This window comes from Coregonus lavaretus (assembly GCF_964263955.1).
Source record: "Coregonus lavaretus genome assembly, chromosome: 8".
Taxonomy (NCBI): domain Eukaryota; kingdom Metazoa; phylum Chordata; class Actinopteri; order Salmoniformes; family Salmonidae; genus Coregonus; species Coregonus lavaretus.
In genome coordinates this window covers 20,016,488-20,033,039 of record NC_139995.1, presented here as the reverse complement: position 1 = coordinate 20,033,039, position 16,552 = coordinate 20,016,488, and the positions used below count along the sequence as shown (strand labels likewise).

Sequence of the window (16,552 nt, the reverse complement as noted above, 5' to 3'; positions counted from 1 at the left end):
GTGAAATGGTTACTAGCAAGCCAGACAGCTAACGTTAGCTAGCTAGCTAACAGTATGCTTTAACTTGCAATGAAAATGACTTTCTGAATAAATGTGAAACCTATAATATCTTAAAATGTAGCTAGCTAGACTCTGTTACTCGTATACATGGATGAATGCTTCTCCCTCTCTGTCACAGATGCCATGGTTGCCCTTAGTTTGAAGATTTTATCAAGAGACAGGTGTTTTATAAAACAGCCTGTGTGTTCTCTTTTTGACTCCCTCTTTTTGACTCCCAAATAGCTGAATTTTCTCCTTCTCCTTAGCTATCATACTCTGCTTCCACCGGGCATTCCACTGATTTCAAAACTCGGTCCTCCAGAAAGTGGAGAGCAACACTTTTGCAGTTCTTTGTGATGTCTTTAAAAAAAGCCATGTTAGAAAGGATTACCTACGCATACTGAGCAGCTCATGTTATAGACAGAAGTGTGCTACATGGCAGACCAATCCGAAATCATCTCTCGGCATGTCCAGCCCATCCATTATTTCAGCCAATTATGGCTGGCGGGAAGGTTCCTGTCTTTTTCCATGGCTAAACCAACTAAGCGCATAATTTAACAATTTTATTCATATTTGCAGATGGCATACAAGTTTGTTATTAACGCACATGAAAGTTCACATGTTCCAAAAGGCATTTCTGCCAAGAACACATTTTGATAAAAAATTAATGTTTACATTCAAATGCCTCTCCTGTGAAGTAGTGACGTGCGACATACGCCAAGTTTCCTGAAACAAGTCACAATTTTAGTTTCCTGGGGAGGCATTCTGTTATCTCTGCACTGGCATAGACACAAACACTGAACACTGCTATTGTCTCCCTGTCTGAACTGGACAGATTTAGTGAGAGGGGAGTTGGTAGCCCGCACACCCACTGTCCCCCAAAGTGTCAAAACACAAAGCTCCTTCTTTTTCCAGTGAGTTTTCTCTTCATCTGATGTTGCCATTGGAGATTCATACTGGAATGTACAATACACACCATACAGCACACATCCAATCATACCTTACTTCCGTTTTCAAACTTGTGTTTCTTTGCTTTTTAATCATGAGCGGTTAATTTATTTTGTGGATAATGGCTCTGATCTGTGAGCTTCCATTTCTCACATCTTCTCTCTCTTCATATTGCAGCGCTCCCTCGTTAGTGGGGTTTTAATTGGCCGTTGGGCTAAACTGAAAACAATGAAGAATTGATTTCCTTAAGCATAATCACCTCATCCAGTCGCCTAATGACTGCTGTCACTGTGGGCTCCGAGGAGAAAAATGACCAGTCGATGCTCTCATTGATGCCCTTCACCTCATCCCACCAAAGGGTAGAGAGCAGAACCACCTACCCCATAACCCTTCTAGCTGGGTGACAGCCTGTGAACGGTCCATCCATCAAACACACGTGCACGTGTGCATGTACACATACATGTACAGTGCACCTTGTTTACATTCACACACACAGAGACAAATACACAGACACACACCAAGCATACACACACAAATGTCCACACACAGGCCAGGCACAGGCGCACAAACACAAACAGAATAGACAAGTATTTGCCTCATGCTGACATGGTCCAAGTGAGCTTAGGTGTATGTGGACAGCATAATGTACTGTCCAAGTGGCCATTTGTCCTCTGCATATCTCTCCCCTCTGGCCCCATGGTGTCCGATCAGGTCCATTGTACTGCTCTCATTCTCTGTCTGCACAGATGGTACTGAGTGAACTGCTCTAATGTCCACCTGGCTGATGGCTAGACATAGAGCTGCTTATCTCACCCTAGGGTCTGGAGCTAAATAACACACACATGCGTGCGCATACACATACACGCACGCACGCACACACACGCATGCACACACACAGGCTCGCACGCACGCACACTCACACACATGCATGCAAGCAGATATACAGACACACAGGCACGCATGAACGCAAGCACACACACACACACATACACAAACACACGAACAGACACACGCACAAGTGCTATGTTTTGATCAAATATCCCATATGGAGGTGAGATAGAAGAGATGAGTTTGGAAGAAGAGATGATGACATATTCTTGGAATGTCCTTTGAAATCCTGTTCATACAGATGTCCAATCTTAATTTGACCAGTTTCTCACAGCAGGAAAATCATCCTGCAGCAACAGGACGTGAATTATTATATGGATTATAAAAAATCAAAATATTTGTAGGGGTTGATACATTTTTCATTAGGGCAAATCAAGTCTGAAATATTAAAGTGGAAATTATAAACTTTAGAAGCATTTTTAAACCTTGAATACATTGCAAGTTTGCATTTCCTGCTGTGCCAGAAAATTATCTGTGACAACAGAGTGATCAAATTAAGAGAGGACACCTGTACATGTTGCATTTCTTATTGACAGAACAGCTGATTCCTCATGGCAATGCATTTTCAGCATTAAGGAGTCTGATGGACTCATTGTGGTTTTAGACCAACATTGATAAAAGGCCAGGGGGTATGATAAATATTCCCTAAGCAGGCAGGACTTGAAGGTGGGCATTTTGTGAGGGCTGCCTCTACCACAGGCTTGAAAGCATGTCTCCAGGCAGGAAACTACCAGTAAAATATTGAATAAATATTGTGAGTTTTGGGGTTTAAATATAGTGCACTCAAGGGATTCTTTCCTCACTTTTATGGTTTGTGTTCTGCCTCATGTATCAACAACTAAGCTTGTGGAGAGCGACATTAATTCTGCAGGACAGCGGTGGCCAACATAACTGCAAATGTTCTCCTTTTAATCCCAGTCTCCACTGCCTGTGGTCTGGGCATGGCAGACCTTGATGAAAATGTGAGCAGAAAAGTGTTACCAAGCTCAGCTCAGATATTTTTTTCAGGATCCAGCCACTTCAAACATTTACACAGCCAGCCTCCAATAAAACAATTTAATGATTTTACCACCATGTTTAAAATGCAACACCACCATGAAGAAAATCACACTGCTACAAAAAGAGGAAGCGTTCTTTGGCTCCCTTTTACCTACTCTCCCTACACTCATCCCACTCTCCTCTCCTCCGTGAGCTCCAGTTTAATTGTTGGACGATGGTGTCTGTGGCGACGGCTGTCAGAGGAAGATGAAGAGTTTTTCCCGGGGCGTGAGGAGAGGGCCACACGGTGATGGAGGGCCCCTCTCCTGCAGCTCCGCTGGCTGCATTAGCACGCCACTTTATAACTGTGTGAAAGGGGCACTTCCAGTGGTTCCCTCATTACTCACAGGCCCAGTCGCGGCTCTGGCAGGCCCCTGCCCTCTCCCTCTCTCTCAATCCTCCTCTCTCCATATTTAGGAGAGGAGGGACGTCCCTAGGCTCCATCAGCCCCTCGCTCCCCAGGGTGATCCCTATTGTTACTTTGACCCACCAATGGCACATTTCTCCTCCGAATTATTACTTTTGTCAGAACAAGGTCCATTGTGCTGCAGTTGTTGTAAATTATGTCACCTCTGTAGGTGGCTGGTTTAACCCAGTCAGCCTGGTTAAGACCTAGTCTGTATCTCCAGGCCTTCACTCCTGAACCTACTGGAACAGATGCATATCACATGCAGGATCTCAGGGATGCAAGGAGAGCCACATTAATGCAGAGCATGATTTCCTCATCAGGGAGTGATTTGTAATGGAGTGAGGAACACCCTAAGAGTCAAATTAGAATAATCGAAATGCCTCTTGGGGCAATTTGCAAAGCATGCTGTGGTGAAGAGGATAACATAGTAATTGCATGTTATGTGCCTTACGTTTATTTTCAGCAGTATTTTTATCATTTGTAGTATGTGAATATATGAACTCATGATTTAATTAAGTTCAGAACGACAGAAATGTACTTAACCTCAGATAAATGTAGTAATTTAAAAATATGAAATGAGTAACCATAGAAGCTAATTAAAAGAAGCATAGTGGGCCTATTTAGTACAATGTATTTTTATAGTGTACTGCTGCTCATTTATTCTATATTGAATTCACAGCAGGGATTTATTTAATCTCTAACACCATTTTCTACATATACCAAACATAATCCAACATCAATCCTACTCCTGACGTTCTAGTATATGCTCCACAGTAATTACCTAACCAAACTCCTCAGCTCCATGTGTCGGCTAACCATGTGTCTCTCTGTCCCTCTGTCTGTGTGTCCTCAGAAGGAGGTACATGTGAGGTGATCGCAGCCCACCGGTGCTGTAATAAGAACCGTATCGAGGAGCGCTCCCAGACTGTCAAGTGCTCCTGTTTACCGGGAAAGGTGGCCGGGACAACACGCAACAAACCCTCTTGTGTGGATGGTAAGGACATGTTCATAGCATGTTATTCACTTTTTAATATCACATATGGCTTAATATTCTAAAAATAAGTAGTTCCCTAAATGTAGTGTAGAGGTATTTTTTTACAGTAGTTTATAACTTTGATTGTAATTATAATATTGCTGGCATTTACACACTTTTGAATGAGACTGCCACACGCTGAGATGTTTCAACAGCTTTCTTCCTAGTGCGGCTCATTCTTGCATGAGTGGGGTTGCAAAGCTAATCTTCAGTTATTCTGGTAATTAACAGAAAATCTATGGCAATCTGTCGTAACTTTGGTAATTTATACTTGAATAACTTTTTTTTTTAAATATTCATATATAGTATTCATTTTTATATGTCGTCCATATTGTCCATGAGTTTCTAGTAGACACACCATATTGTTCAATATAAAATAGCCTAAATAATGAAAAGACAATGGTATTATTTTCAATTACCTCTGCAACCTGTCCAACTATTGATTTTTTTCACAACTGCCACCAGTTTGACGCCAAAGCATTTACAACAAATACATAGTAAAATAAATAAAAGTGTAAAAAAAAAAAGAAGGATATGTGGAAATACTCATATTAAACAACCAAGGGTGTTGATGGTCTATATTTAGGATAATGTTTTACAGCTTTGTCATTCATTTTTTTAAATTAAAAAATCACGTGTGATAAGGCCACACAGAGGGGCAGAGATAATTACAGACACCTGTGATAATCTGAAATACCCCAAAGGGCCATTAGACACTAGTCTAAGATCCTTGAAAGATGCCAACATTCTGGTAGTTTACTGGTAAACGTCAAAGGTTTCAAAGAATATACTCTATGCATGACTCTCTTCTGTCTTAATGAAGTCAATTGAGATAATAATAAAGCACTCTAATTTGGAGACTAAGTTGAATCTGGGTGAGTGCAGCAAAGGATTGTGGGAGACAAGCAATACCTGAGATGCACAGCTGAACACATGGGAATGGCTCATGTTGCATATTGCATGGCCCAAGGCAGCTTAGGTTCATAAATGAATAAATAAAAAACACAAGTCTGGGAACCCCTGGGCTGACACACCTGAAACACCTGAGGAAAATAATCAACAGAGTTACAGGGAAACAGAGCACAGGACCACAGGCAGTCACAAGCCCAGTGAGATAGAACAGAACATAACAGAGAAGCTAGGTCCTTCAGAACTCATTTATCCTGATGCAGTTTATTGTGCACCTCAAACTCCTCAAAGTAATCTAGGCTGTCCTCACAAAGGAACGACACAGAGTCTTCATCATGAATGACGTACGTCTGCCCTCTTCAATCCATTTTATAGTCTTGGTTAGCTACATCTGACACTTTGATCAGTTCTGGAATATGAATTAGATATAAGCCATGAGACAGACAAAGCTAAGCTAATTCATCCTTAAAACCAACTGCTAAGGCTAAGGACTCAGAACTTGGTTGACTTACCAAATGTAAGAAAACAGGCGCGTTCCACAGCTAAGGCGATGCGACGCAATAACCAATGGTTGCGTGCCACGTCATCGACTGTGTCATCGACTGACAAATTGCTATAACATATACTGCTTTAACTGATACTTCAAATACCTATCCAACCGTTGTAAGATCTGTCAAGCATCCACAATGTCTAAGCATAGGAACGCGCCCAGCATGTTAAGTGCATTTCACAAAGGGAAAACCCCCCTGAATGAAACATTTAAAGAGTTCTAACCTTGAAAACAGCAGTGCAGTTCCTCTAGCAAACAGTTTTGTCCCACACAGACATAGACAGCCAGCCAAACAATGTCTCCTCCACCATACCTGAAAAACATACATCTGAAGGGCCTGTTGTAACCATGGCCCTCTGGAAATTATATATTTTCTCTCCAGCCAACAATACAAGCTTTATTGACGAGGGAATCATATCTGATGGTGGCAAGGATACAATGCAATATGTTAGATGGATGTATATCTTTACATTGCCTTGGTGTGATCAGTTTCATAGGATCCAGATATGAGGAGAGATGAGAGGATGGGGAATGAGGTAGTGGGGAGTGGAGAATGAATGGAGAAGGTAGGAGAGGGGATAGGGGGGATGCAGAGGAGGGAAGGGAGGGCTGGGAGATGCTCACACTTCATGCCTCTGTGCTCCTGGCTCCTGCAGTGAGGGAAGAATCCCTGTACCTGTTACTGTATTAATTAACAACCTGTTATATAGAGAGTGGGGATGAAAATGGAAATGACAAGTCACTGAGCAGCGATGTTCCAGCAGTAGTGAGCACCACAGCACCCCAGAAGGAGGGAGGGAGGGAGGGAGGGAGGGAGGGAGGGAGGGAGGGAGGGAGGGAGGGAGGGAGGGAGGGAGGGAGGGAGGGAAGGAGGGAGGGCGAGAGAGCGAGCGCCAGTGGTACCTATCCCTCTTTCATAGAACCAAATGAAATTACAGAGAAAAACAGATGACAGCATGTGTGGTTGATTGAGGAGACACACCATTTACTTTTGGCTTTTGTCTGATTGATGCCATTTTGTAATAAGATGATCATAACTTTACATTTACATTTTTGTAATTTAGCAGAAGCTCTTATCCAGAGCGACTTACTGGAGCAGGGTCAAGTGCCTTGCTCAAGGGCACATCAACATGTTATTTTACCTAGTCGGCTCAGGGAATCGAACCAGTTGGTACAATACACAGGTAACAAAAGAGTCCGCCATTAAGGAAAATCAATCAAACACTCAGCACCCTATCTTCCCTACACATGCACCAAGTCCTGTACTGTATGAGTGGCAAGACGTAGAGATCGATTACTCTCCTTTCTTTGAGACAGCATCCTGGGTGTATTAACTGTCATTAGCATCAAACCAGGCAAACCATTAAACAGAGAAAAGGGACTGCATAAAGATAAAACAGTTCCAAAGACGTTCTTTTATATGTAACATTTACTCCTTTGTAGATATTAGGGATGTGTATTTGTGTGATATTTCCTCTGGGATTGGTAACTGATTGGGGTGTTTATTAATGCATGGGAATGTGGTACTTGTGTTGGAGGCTGGTGCCTCACACACTCGGTGGGGGTGTGCTGTAAGCTTATCCCTGCATGGGAATTGATTATTAGCTTTGACAAGTAGAACTACGTCCCAGTTATGTCAGGGCCAACAAGGCTTTTAGTGTGGAACATCCCATTTAACAAGTCAAACACTCCGGCTTATTTCTCACAGCACATGCTAGGCCAATGCAATATGCTCAAATTAGGCGCCTGCCACAGAACCACTGCCTTTATCCTGCTCTGAGAAATGCAAGCGCACAAACACTGTACACATACTTTTTATACACACATACACACACACACCACACACACACACCCCACACACACACCACACACACACACACACCCCACACACACACACACACACACCATACACACACACACACATACAGAATGCTGTTTGCACCCCCTCTGCCACATAGACAGACACACATACTATTTATACTGTAGCAGTGATGATCTCTTGTCACAAGCAACACACACACACACACACTTTCTCTCATATATACACATACTGTATAGTACACACACAGACACACATATCTTTTCCCTCTTGGGCATATTAAGCATGGTGCTAGCAACTGATGGAGAATAAACCCTTCTGTTTGGCTGTGGGCGGGTAATGCTGAACATGACAGGTTGTCATGGTACATTTGAGCAACGTCCAGGGGGAAACCACACATGGATGCTAGCTACTTCAAGGGTGGAAAGAGATGCCTGATTCCTCCACACACTCTGCTGAATAGCTACAGAATATCAAAAGCACTCGGAATGAACTACATAGTTTGAAAGGTCCTTCAAAAGATATTCTTACATACGCAGGGCCATTACCATGATTAGTGATATCAATGTTTCAAAGAGAAAATACTTCATTATATCTGGAGATGTGACACGCTACATACACTGAGTATACAAAACATAAAGGACACCTGCTCTGTCCATGGCATAGACTGACCAGGTGAATCCAGGTGAAAGCTATGATCAACTTATTGATGTCACTTGTTAAATTCATTTCAATCTGTGTAGATGAAGGGGAGGAGACAGGTTATATAAGGATCTTTAAGCCTTGAGACAATTGAGACATGGGTTGTGTATGTGTGCCATTCAGAGGGTGAATGGGCAAGAAAGAGGGTGAATGGGGCTTGCCTGTTTTGCATGTTATTTTGCCAGTAATACGTGTCTGTCACGCCCTGACATAGAGTTGGCTAGTTGGTGAGTCAGGGTGTGAATATTTTGTGTGGGAATTTCTATGTGGACATTCTAGTATTTGTATTTCTATGTTTGGCCGGGTGTGGTTCCCAATCAGAGGCAGCTGTCGCTCGTTGTCTTTGATTGGGGATCATACTTAGGCAGCCAGTTTTCCTGCCTGGGTTGTGGGATCTTGTTTGTGTTTCGGTGTGTTTGGCTTGTTTGTGTATTGCCTTCCGACGTCGTCACGTTTCGTTGCCTTTTGTTGTTTTGTCAGTGTTTATTGTTTTAATAAACATGCATGCATTCCACGCTGCGCCTTGGTCTAATCCGTCTCTCAACGATCGTGACAGTGTCACATATCAGTTTGCAAGCAATGTAAAAAAATTACATAATTGAGTTAATAAAGCCGCATACAAATATCGTCTCTTTTTTGCTTTATTGAGTAAAGCTGCTCCAAAATGCAGGTGTTTTCGAAAAATGTAATCATCGAATATTGTAAGAGCTTTCATTGTCTGCTTATATGCCCCCTTCACAGGGAGAACACTGTAAGAATGGCCCATGTTCTGAATTCTGTCGCTGTACATTTCAAAAGTGCTGAACAAATAGTTATATTGACTGTGTCTGTCCTAGCTCACTCATTAATGTCTTAATCGAAATTACGGATTGCCTCTTATCTGCTTGTCGTTCCCTTATGCCATAGTTTGTACATCTCAATTGTCAGTAGAAACCACATTTGTTTAAGCAAGTCAATCATATCAGCTATGTTTTTTTTTTAAGGCAGTAAATGAGTCTGAATGAACTGTTTCGCTGCCAGACAAGGCTCCGCTGATAGCCAGGTATAGCAGTGGTAAGGTGTTGGGACTGCTGTTGGGAAAACGTTATGTAGGCCCTAACAGTTTGTGGGCACCGTTTGTCACCGTTATAGTGCAATTAATGTATTGTTTAGTGTTGTGTTGTATTGTGTAGTGGCTTTGCTGGCATGCATCCCACATATATATATATATTATAATTTTTTCCCCACCAAGATTTACATGCTAAAATTGCCACTGGTACTGTACATGGAACACACCGCTGAGACTATACAGAGGAGATGTATTCTTTATACACACACATGTGCTGGCTGTGTGTCTGTGTGGATGCATTAAAACAATGCTTCAGACCTGGCTTTCCACGATTACCTTGCCTCACGTTTGACAGTGCAAAGTCTAAATCCAATGACATCTAAACAAAGTCACACAAAATGAACATCAAATTCAATTATTGGAAGACCTCTGTCCTTCCCAGCATGCTTTACTCAGTTATAGACACACTTGTGATGAGCAAGCCTGCAAGGCCTCAACCTGGTGCCGATACAAGGTGAGCAGAACAGTGCTGTAGCTCCTGTAGTTGTTGCAAAACAATGCCTCCTCTCTCGCTGCACGCCCGCCGACAGGAGCAAAGTAAAAACTGTACAAATACTAAAGGCTGCATGAGTCAGAGTTAATTTAAATAAATACAAATTGTTGGTGATTATTGAACAGAACTAGGTAGCTAACGTCCTCCAACTTTGTTGCATTCCACCAAGCTCTTCCGCCATAGCAGACGTCATTAGACACTTGACCTTTCAACTGACAAGACAGGAAGTCTCCCGAGTGGCGCAGTGGTCTAAGAGATCCTGGTTCGAATCCAGGCTCTGTCGTAGCCCGCCGCGAATGGGAGACCCATGGGGCGACGCACAATTTGGGTAGGGGAGGGAATGGCTGGCAACGATGTAGCTCAGTTGGTAGAGCATGGTGTTTGCAATGCCAGGGTTGTGGGTTCGATTCCCACGGGGGGCCAGTATAAAAAATGTAATGTATGCACTCACTAACTGTAAGTAGCTCTGGATAAGAGCGTCTGCTAAATGACAAAAATGTAAAATGTAAGTGCTCCTTACAAGGGACAGGAGTCATTCAGCCAGCCAGGGCTATTCTTTGTGTTCCACTCTCTGCATAGTTCCACATATACTACTTCACATCTGGACACTTTAAAGTTCCATCCATTCTCATCATTCTTTTTGCAAGAGCAATTGTACAGGTTACAATTCAGAAACTCTCATCAGAGGTGATACAGTTCTTCAACGACCACTCGGGCACACTTCAAGACGAATAACCACAACACTATTAGAAGCACATTCACATTCAGTACACACATTTTTACATTAAAATTTTAGTCATTTAGCAGACGCTCTTATCCAGAGCGACTTACAGTTAGTGAGTGCATCCATTTTCATACTGGCCCCCCGTGGGAAACAAACCCACAACCCTGGCGTTGCAAGCGCCATGCTCTACCAACTGAGCTACACGGGGCCACACACACACATACACTCACACACACACATGCAAATATACACTTTTCACATTCCATAAATACTATACAGGCTGTGGTCCCAGGGTAGTCATTATGAGTGTAAAATATTGGACATGTAGTAATTGAGAGGCCAAACAATAGTGTCTGAATAGCTAATCAAGAGACAGTCTGGTACTGTGAAGAGCAACGATTAATATAGAATAATGGCTTGTGAAACTGACCTCAGATCTGGGGTCTCTGTCTCGGTCCCTCCATAATTACACACTGGCTTCATTATTCCAGCTCTGTTGACCTTCCCCAGCCTTATTACTGCCATTACACACTGGCCAGTCTCCCTGGGACTTCAGCCAGGCTCATATCTCTGTGCAAGGACTGACCAGGCCTCTTCATTAAAACAATCAGCTCATTATGCCCAGTTACTGGTCTGGTGAGATAGGACTCCCATGACTGATTGATTTGGAAATAAGTGTGTGATGGGTTAGAGACACAGACACTGAGTGTTGAGGTACTGTCGATTGATTGCAGAGTGGAAGAGGGCTGCTGACTATAAGAGGCTGGAGGGACATGGTGCCAGACAGAGGGGCACAGGAGGGCCAGAGGGGCATTAGAGAGAGGCAGAGGGAGGCAGGGAGAGTTCACCATTATCCAGTGTGAGCCATCGATCCATGCCCCCAACACCTGCAGAAAAGCCAAGACGTAGGAAAAAGACACTGAGGGCCACCAAAGCCATTGGAAAATGTATATGTTTGCCTTGATTCATTTAAAGTAAGTCCAGTCCATGTATAGTGTAGAGAATCATTGTACGATCTAAACTGCTGTGAAATATATTTGTTATAACCAAAAATATTGTATTTTCAGCTGTTTGAAACTGGTGTACAAAACCTAAAGTAAAATATGCAAAAACTAAACTTAAGAACGGGATGCATAGAAATAGCGCAGATAGAACAGATTTACTGCTTCTTAGACTTGCTTTCAATGCAAATGACAGATCTATAACTTTCTATGGGAATTTGGTAGGGTCACCCAAAAATGTACACATTGCAGCTTTAACTATTCATTGAAACCTCAGGCATGCACTCAAAACTCAACTGGGACAACATTAAATTATGTTCGCTCATCTGTCAAGGTGTTCAAACATTGTGTTACCTGTAAGACGTGTCAGGTTCAATCTATCACACACTGTAACTATCCCACTGTGGATGCTTGACTATGGGCATGTCATCTACAGGTCAGCATGCAAGGGAGCCCTTGAGAAGCTAGACGTGCTTTATCATTCTGACATCAGGTTTGCCCCTTACAATTCTCATCATAGACACTCTACAATGAGTGTACAAAACATTAAGAACACCTTCCTAATATAGAGTTGCATCCCCTTTTGCCCTCAGAACAGCCTCAATTCGTCGGGGCATGGACTCTACAAGGTCTTGAAAGCGTTCCACAGGGATGCTGGCCCATGTTGACTCATGCTGGTCCATGTTGTTCTGTATTGACTTTGTGTTTGTCATAAGTCCCTGTGCTTCTGTGTTGTGATGTCTGTCTTGTCCTGTGATTTCAATGTTTGTTTTTTTACTGTATTTATTGCACCGCCTTTCCCAGTCGTCACTGGCCAGGCCATCATTGTAAATATGAATTTGTTCTTAATTGACTCGCCTGGATAAATAAAGGTTAAATTAAATAAATAAAAAGTGTATTTGACAGACAAATATGCACAAGGTCTGTCTTTTCATGTTTTTAATCAATTCCCGACTTGTCAAAGCTTCCATGTTTGTCCATCAATCTTATGACAGGATGATTGATGAGTAATAGGAGAAAGGTGAGTGTTGTAATACTGTTGACCCTGCTGCTACCTCTGTACCACACCTCTCTTGAAAGATAGTTATCTCCATGAGGTTAACATCTACATGTAAAGGTGGATTATGCTTTAAGAAATCTGTCATGCAGAATAGAGGTCTTCACGGATCCACTTGTACCAAGGGGGTCCGAATCCAGAATTCTAAATATTGTCACGGTCTGAGTTAGATCTTTTATGATTATCACGGGTCTCGGGTATGTGTAGTTTTAACTGACTTGTCTGGAAGGACCCATACAGATCCGAACACGACTACTGTAGTAGAGAGAGAGACATTTTATGATTTATTTTGCTGCTCTTGCTTTTCACGAGAGTGACAAGTGGCACGTGTAGCTTGTTGTTGTTGTTGGCCAATCATACGTCATCAAAGCGGCAATAGGCTACGGTCATTGAGCCTCCATTTTAAATTATAAGGTACTTTTACTTTGGATACTTAAGTATATTTTAGCAATTACATTTACTTTTGATACTTAAGTTTACTTAAAACCAAATACTTTTAGACTTTTACTCAAGTAGTATTTTAATGGGTAACTTTCACTTTTACTTGAGTCATTTTCTGTTAAGGTATCTTTACTTTTACTCAAGTATGACAATTGGGTACTTTTTCCACCACTGAGGATAGGCTACAACAACCAAGAGCCAAATGGTAGGCTGCTACTTAATATTCTGAATGGAGTTGTTGTTATTTGTAACTGTGTCAGACGAGAAAATGCATACAGCCTCAATTAGCCTACCTAGCTAGCTTAACTAGCTTCTCCCGGTTTGATGCAGTCAAGACAGGTACGAGGTAATCATAATGGATGATAAATAACCTAGCTATGGCAGCTATCTACTATAGCACCGGCTTGGTTGGTTGCTGTCTCTCGTCTCTCCCTCTCTCCTCCCTGCTCCCCATGTCACTCACTCACTCAGAGTAGTGTCAGTCAATTAAGTAAGTTAGTTGACTGACACTACAAGTCAGTTAAAATTACACATAACCGATACCCATGACAATCATATCAGACTGACTCAGAACCGAGACATTATTTTTGAAAATGTTTTGGTCCCGTGGAGACCTCTAATGCAGAATTTGATCCATCATGATGGTGCCAATAGTATGACAGACAGACAGACAGACATTCAATTTGTGTGATGACCAGGCCTTGTAGGTCAGTTACCCAGGGACCACCGTCCTGCTATAGTAATCCACATCCCCTCCATAGTTCTAGACAGGAGAGGAGGGGGAAACAGGAGGGGTCACAAAGTTGCTGTGGTAGGGGTGGAGTGGACCACTGGGAAGTGAGGGATGGATCCCAGCCCATAGAATAGCACTTTTCCAGCTGCCATGGTCACTAAGAGAGAGATGTCCTGGCCTGGATTCAGTGGATCTGGAGCTCCATAATAACCCTGAGCCTCTCCTTTAGCCCCTGTGGCTCTCTGACTCCCTACACATACTGGATCACACAGAAGGGCAGCCAAGCTAAGGCCTGCTATTTAAGTTCGGTTCAATTTGTGTCAGTTTAGCTTTTTACGATGATGACCTTATGAATGAGATGGAGAAGTCTGCCACTTTCTGCCACTGTCTTATCAATAGACATCTTGTCTGTTAGGTACTGTAACTGCTGTAGACATAACATGGAGCTACAGTATGTATACCTCTTGCACAGAAAGCCATTATGCTGTTTATAATGAGGGCAGAGTTAGTGTCCCTGAGACATGTTTGACAGGCACATACAATTGACTGGCCCTATAGAAATGACTAGCACAGATGTACTGTAGATGCTCAGCACACAATGTGAGGAGAAGCCAATGTGGCGTGGAGTCTACTGGTCATATTTCAACCCCTCTGGTGAGGCAGCGTTTTAATCTCAGCTCTCCCTCTCTCTCCTTTTCTTTTCTCCCTCTCTGTCTCGGTCTCTTTTCAATTCCAAACAATATATATTTATATATATATATATATATATATTACTTTACCATTTTCAATTCAGAGTGGATTCTGCATTCAAAGTGTTGAATATAAATCCTTCTCAGTGCTCGTATAATGAAAAACAAGTTTCCAGGTTCTGCTGTTCAGAACAAAAATCAGGTGGTAAATGGAAAACAGGCTCATTGCAGCACAAAATGATTAGACATGTCGCCTGGAGCACCAGACTTCAGAATCATCCATTATTTTATTTTTTTACGATGATACAGTTAATGGTGTTTGTCCGGCTAAGCCCTGGCTTAACTACAATAGCATGGAAACAAACATTGCAGCATCTCAGAAAGACCTCATGGTGAGAATGTTTCCTGCCATCACACATGGGATTGCTGTGTGATTAAGATGGGATGCATATTTAGTGAAGCTACACAGGGTGTGTGTGTGAGAGAGAGAGAGAGAGAGAGAGAGAGAGAGAGAGAGAGAGAGAGAGAGAGAGAGAGAGAGAGAGAGAGAGAGAGAGAGAGAGAGAGAGAGAGAGAGAGAGAGAGAGAGAGAGAGAGAGAGAGAGAGAGAGAGAGAGAGAGAGAGAGAGAGAGAGAGAGAGAGAGAGAGAGAGAGAGAGAGAGAGAGAGAGAGAGAGAGAGAGAGAGAGAGAGAGAGATGAGTGTGTGGTAATTACTGTATGTGGTGAACAGCCATGGGGGAGTCAGTGGTTAATGTGTGTTTGGTTGGTGTGCGGAGGAAGGGAACACTTTGCTCTGGGCTCTGCTAGCTCAGGTAGCTTCAGCACATGGTTAGGCCATCTTTAAGGGGAGGGGAAGCGTAAACCTGGGATTGCTGATACTTCACTGAGCAGTCTCTGTGGTTTCTATAAAGCCAATGCTACGACTGTATGAGTCAGTTCTTCTCAGAGTGTGAGGAGTGTGTATGTGGCCAGTGTTTGAAAAGTAGGCTACAGTTCAGCCTGTTCTCTCTCCATATGTTGCTACAGTTTGTATCACAATGCACAGGAGCTGTACTGTGTCCTGCATTTTTGAAGAGGTGCTCACAAAACTTGCTACCCTTGTAACCTTGGTTACACTGACTGCAGAAAAACTTTACCAGAAAGGTGAAACAGGATGTGAGTTGGAAAAACCCAATATGTCTATCTTGACTCAGACATTTAACCTTCCAATCCTATCCAGTTAAAGGGGAATGGAAACACTTTAGGAAGTAAAGCTAAGTAAAGAGATGCATTCAATCTAATGCTAAACATGGGCATTTAAAATAAAATAATAATAAGTACAGTGGTACTTTTATGGGAGAAAAGAAGATCATGCAGGACAAATACCACACCGGCACATTGCTTTCAATGGGAATATACAGTGAGGGAAAAAAGGTATTTGATCCCCTGCTGATTTTGTATGTTTGCCCACTGACAAAGACATGATCAGTCTATAATTTTAATGGTAGGTTTATTTGGACAGTGAGAGACAGAATAACAACAAAAAAATCCAGAAAAACGCATGTCAAAAATGTTATGAATTGATTTGCATTTTAATGAGGGAAATTTGACCCCTCTGCAACACATGACTTAGTAGTTGGTGGCAAAACCCTTGTTGGTAATCACAGAGGTCAGACGTTTCTTGTAGTTGGCCACCAGGTTTGCACACATCTCAGGAGGGATTTTGTCCCACTCCTCTTTGCAGATCTTCTCCAAGTCATTAAGGTTTCGAGCCTGACGTTTTGAACCTTCAGCTCCCTCCACAGATTTTCTATGGGATTAAGGTCTAGAGACTGGCTAGGCCACTCCAGGACCTTAATGTGCTTCTTCTTGAGCCACTCCTTTGTTGCCTTGGCCGTGTGTTTTGGGTCATTGTCATGCTGGAATACCCATCCACGACCCATTATCAATGCCCTGGCTGAGGGAAGGAGGTTCTCACCCAAGATTTGAC

At 42.6% G+C, this 16,552-nt stretch overlaps 1 protein-coding gene across 1 annotated transcript in view; it reads left to right on the top strand.

Moving 5' to 3' along the window:
• Positions 1 to 16,552, top strand: part of LOC311133289 (chemokine-like protein TAFA-1) — a gene marked incomplete at its 5' end in the record, with an annotated part of 266,183 nt that overhangs the window by 245,745 nt on the left and 3,886 nt on the right. The window contains one exon of the mRNA XM_084166777.1: positions 4,176 to 4,316. Within this exon, the coding sequence (XP_084022903.1) occupies positions 4,176 to 4,316 (141 nt within the window). The remainder of the gene's footprint in view (positions 1 to 4,175; positions 4,317 to 16,552) is intronic.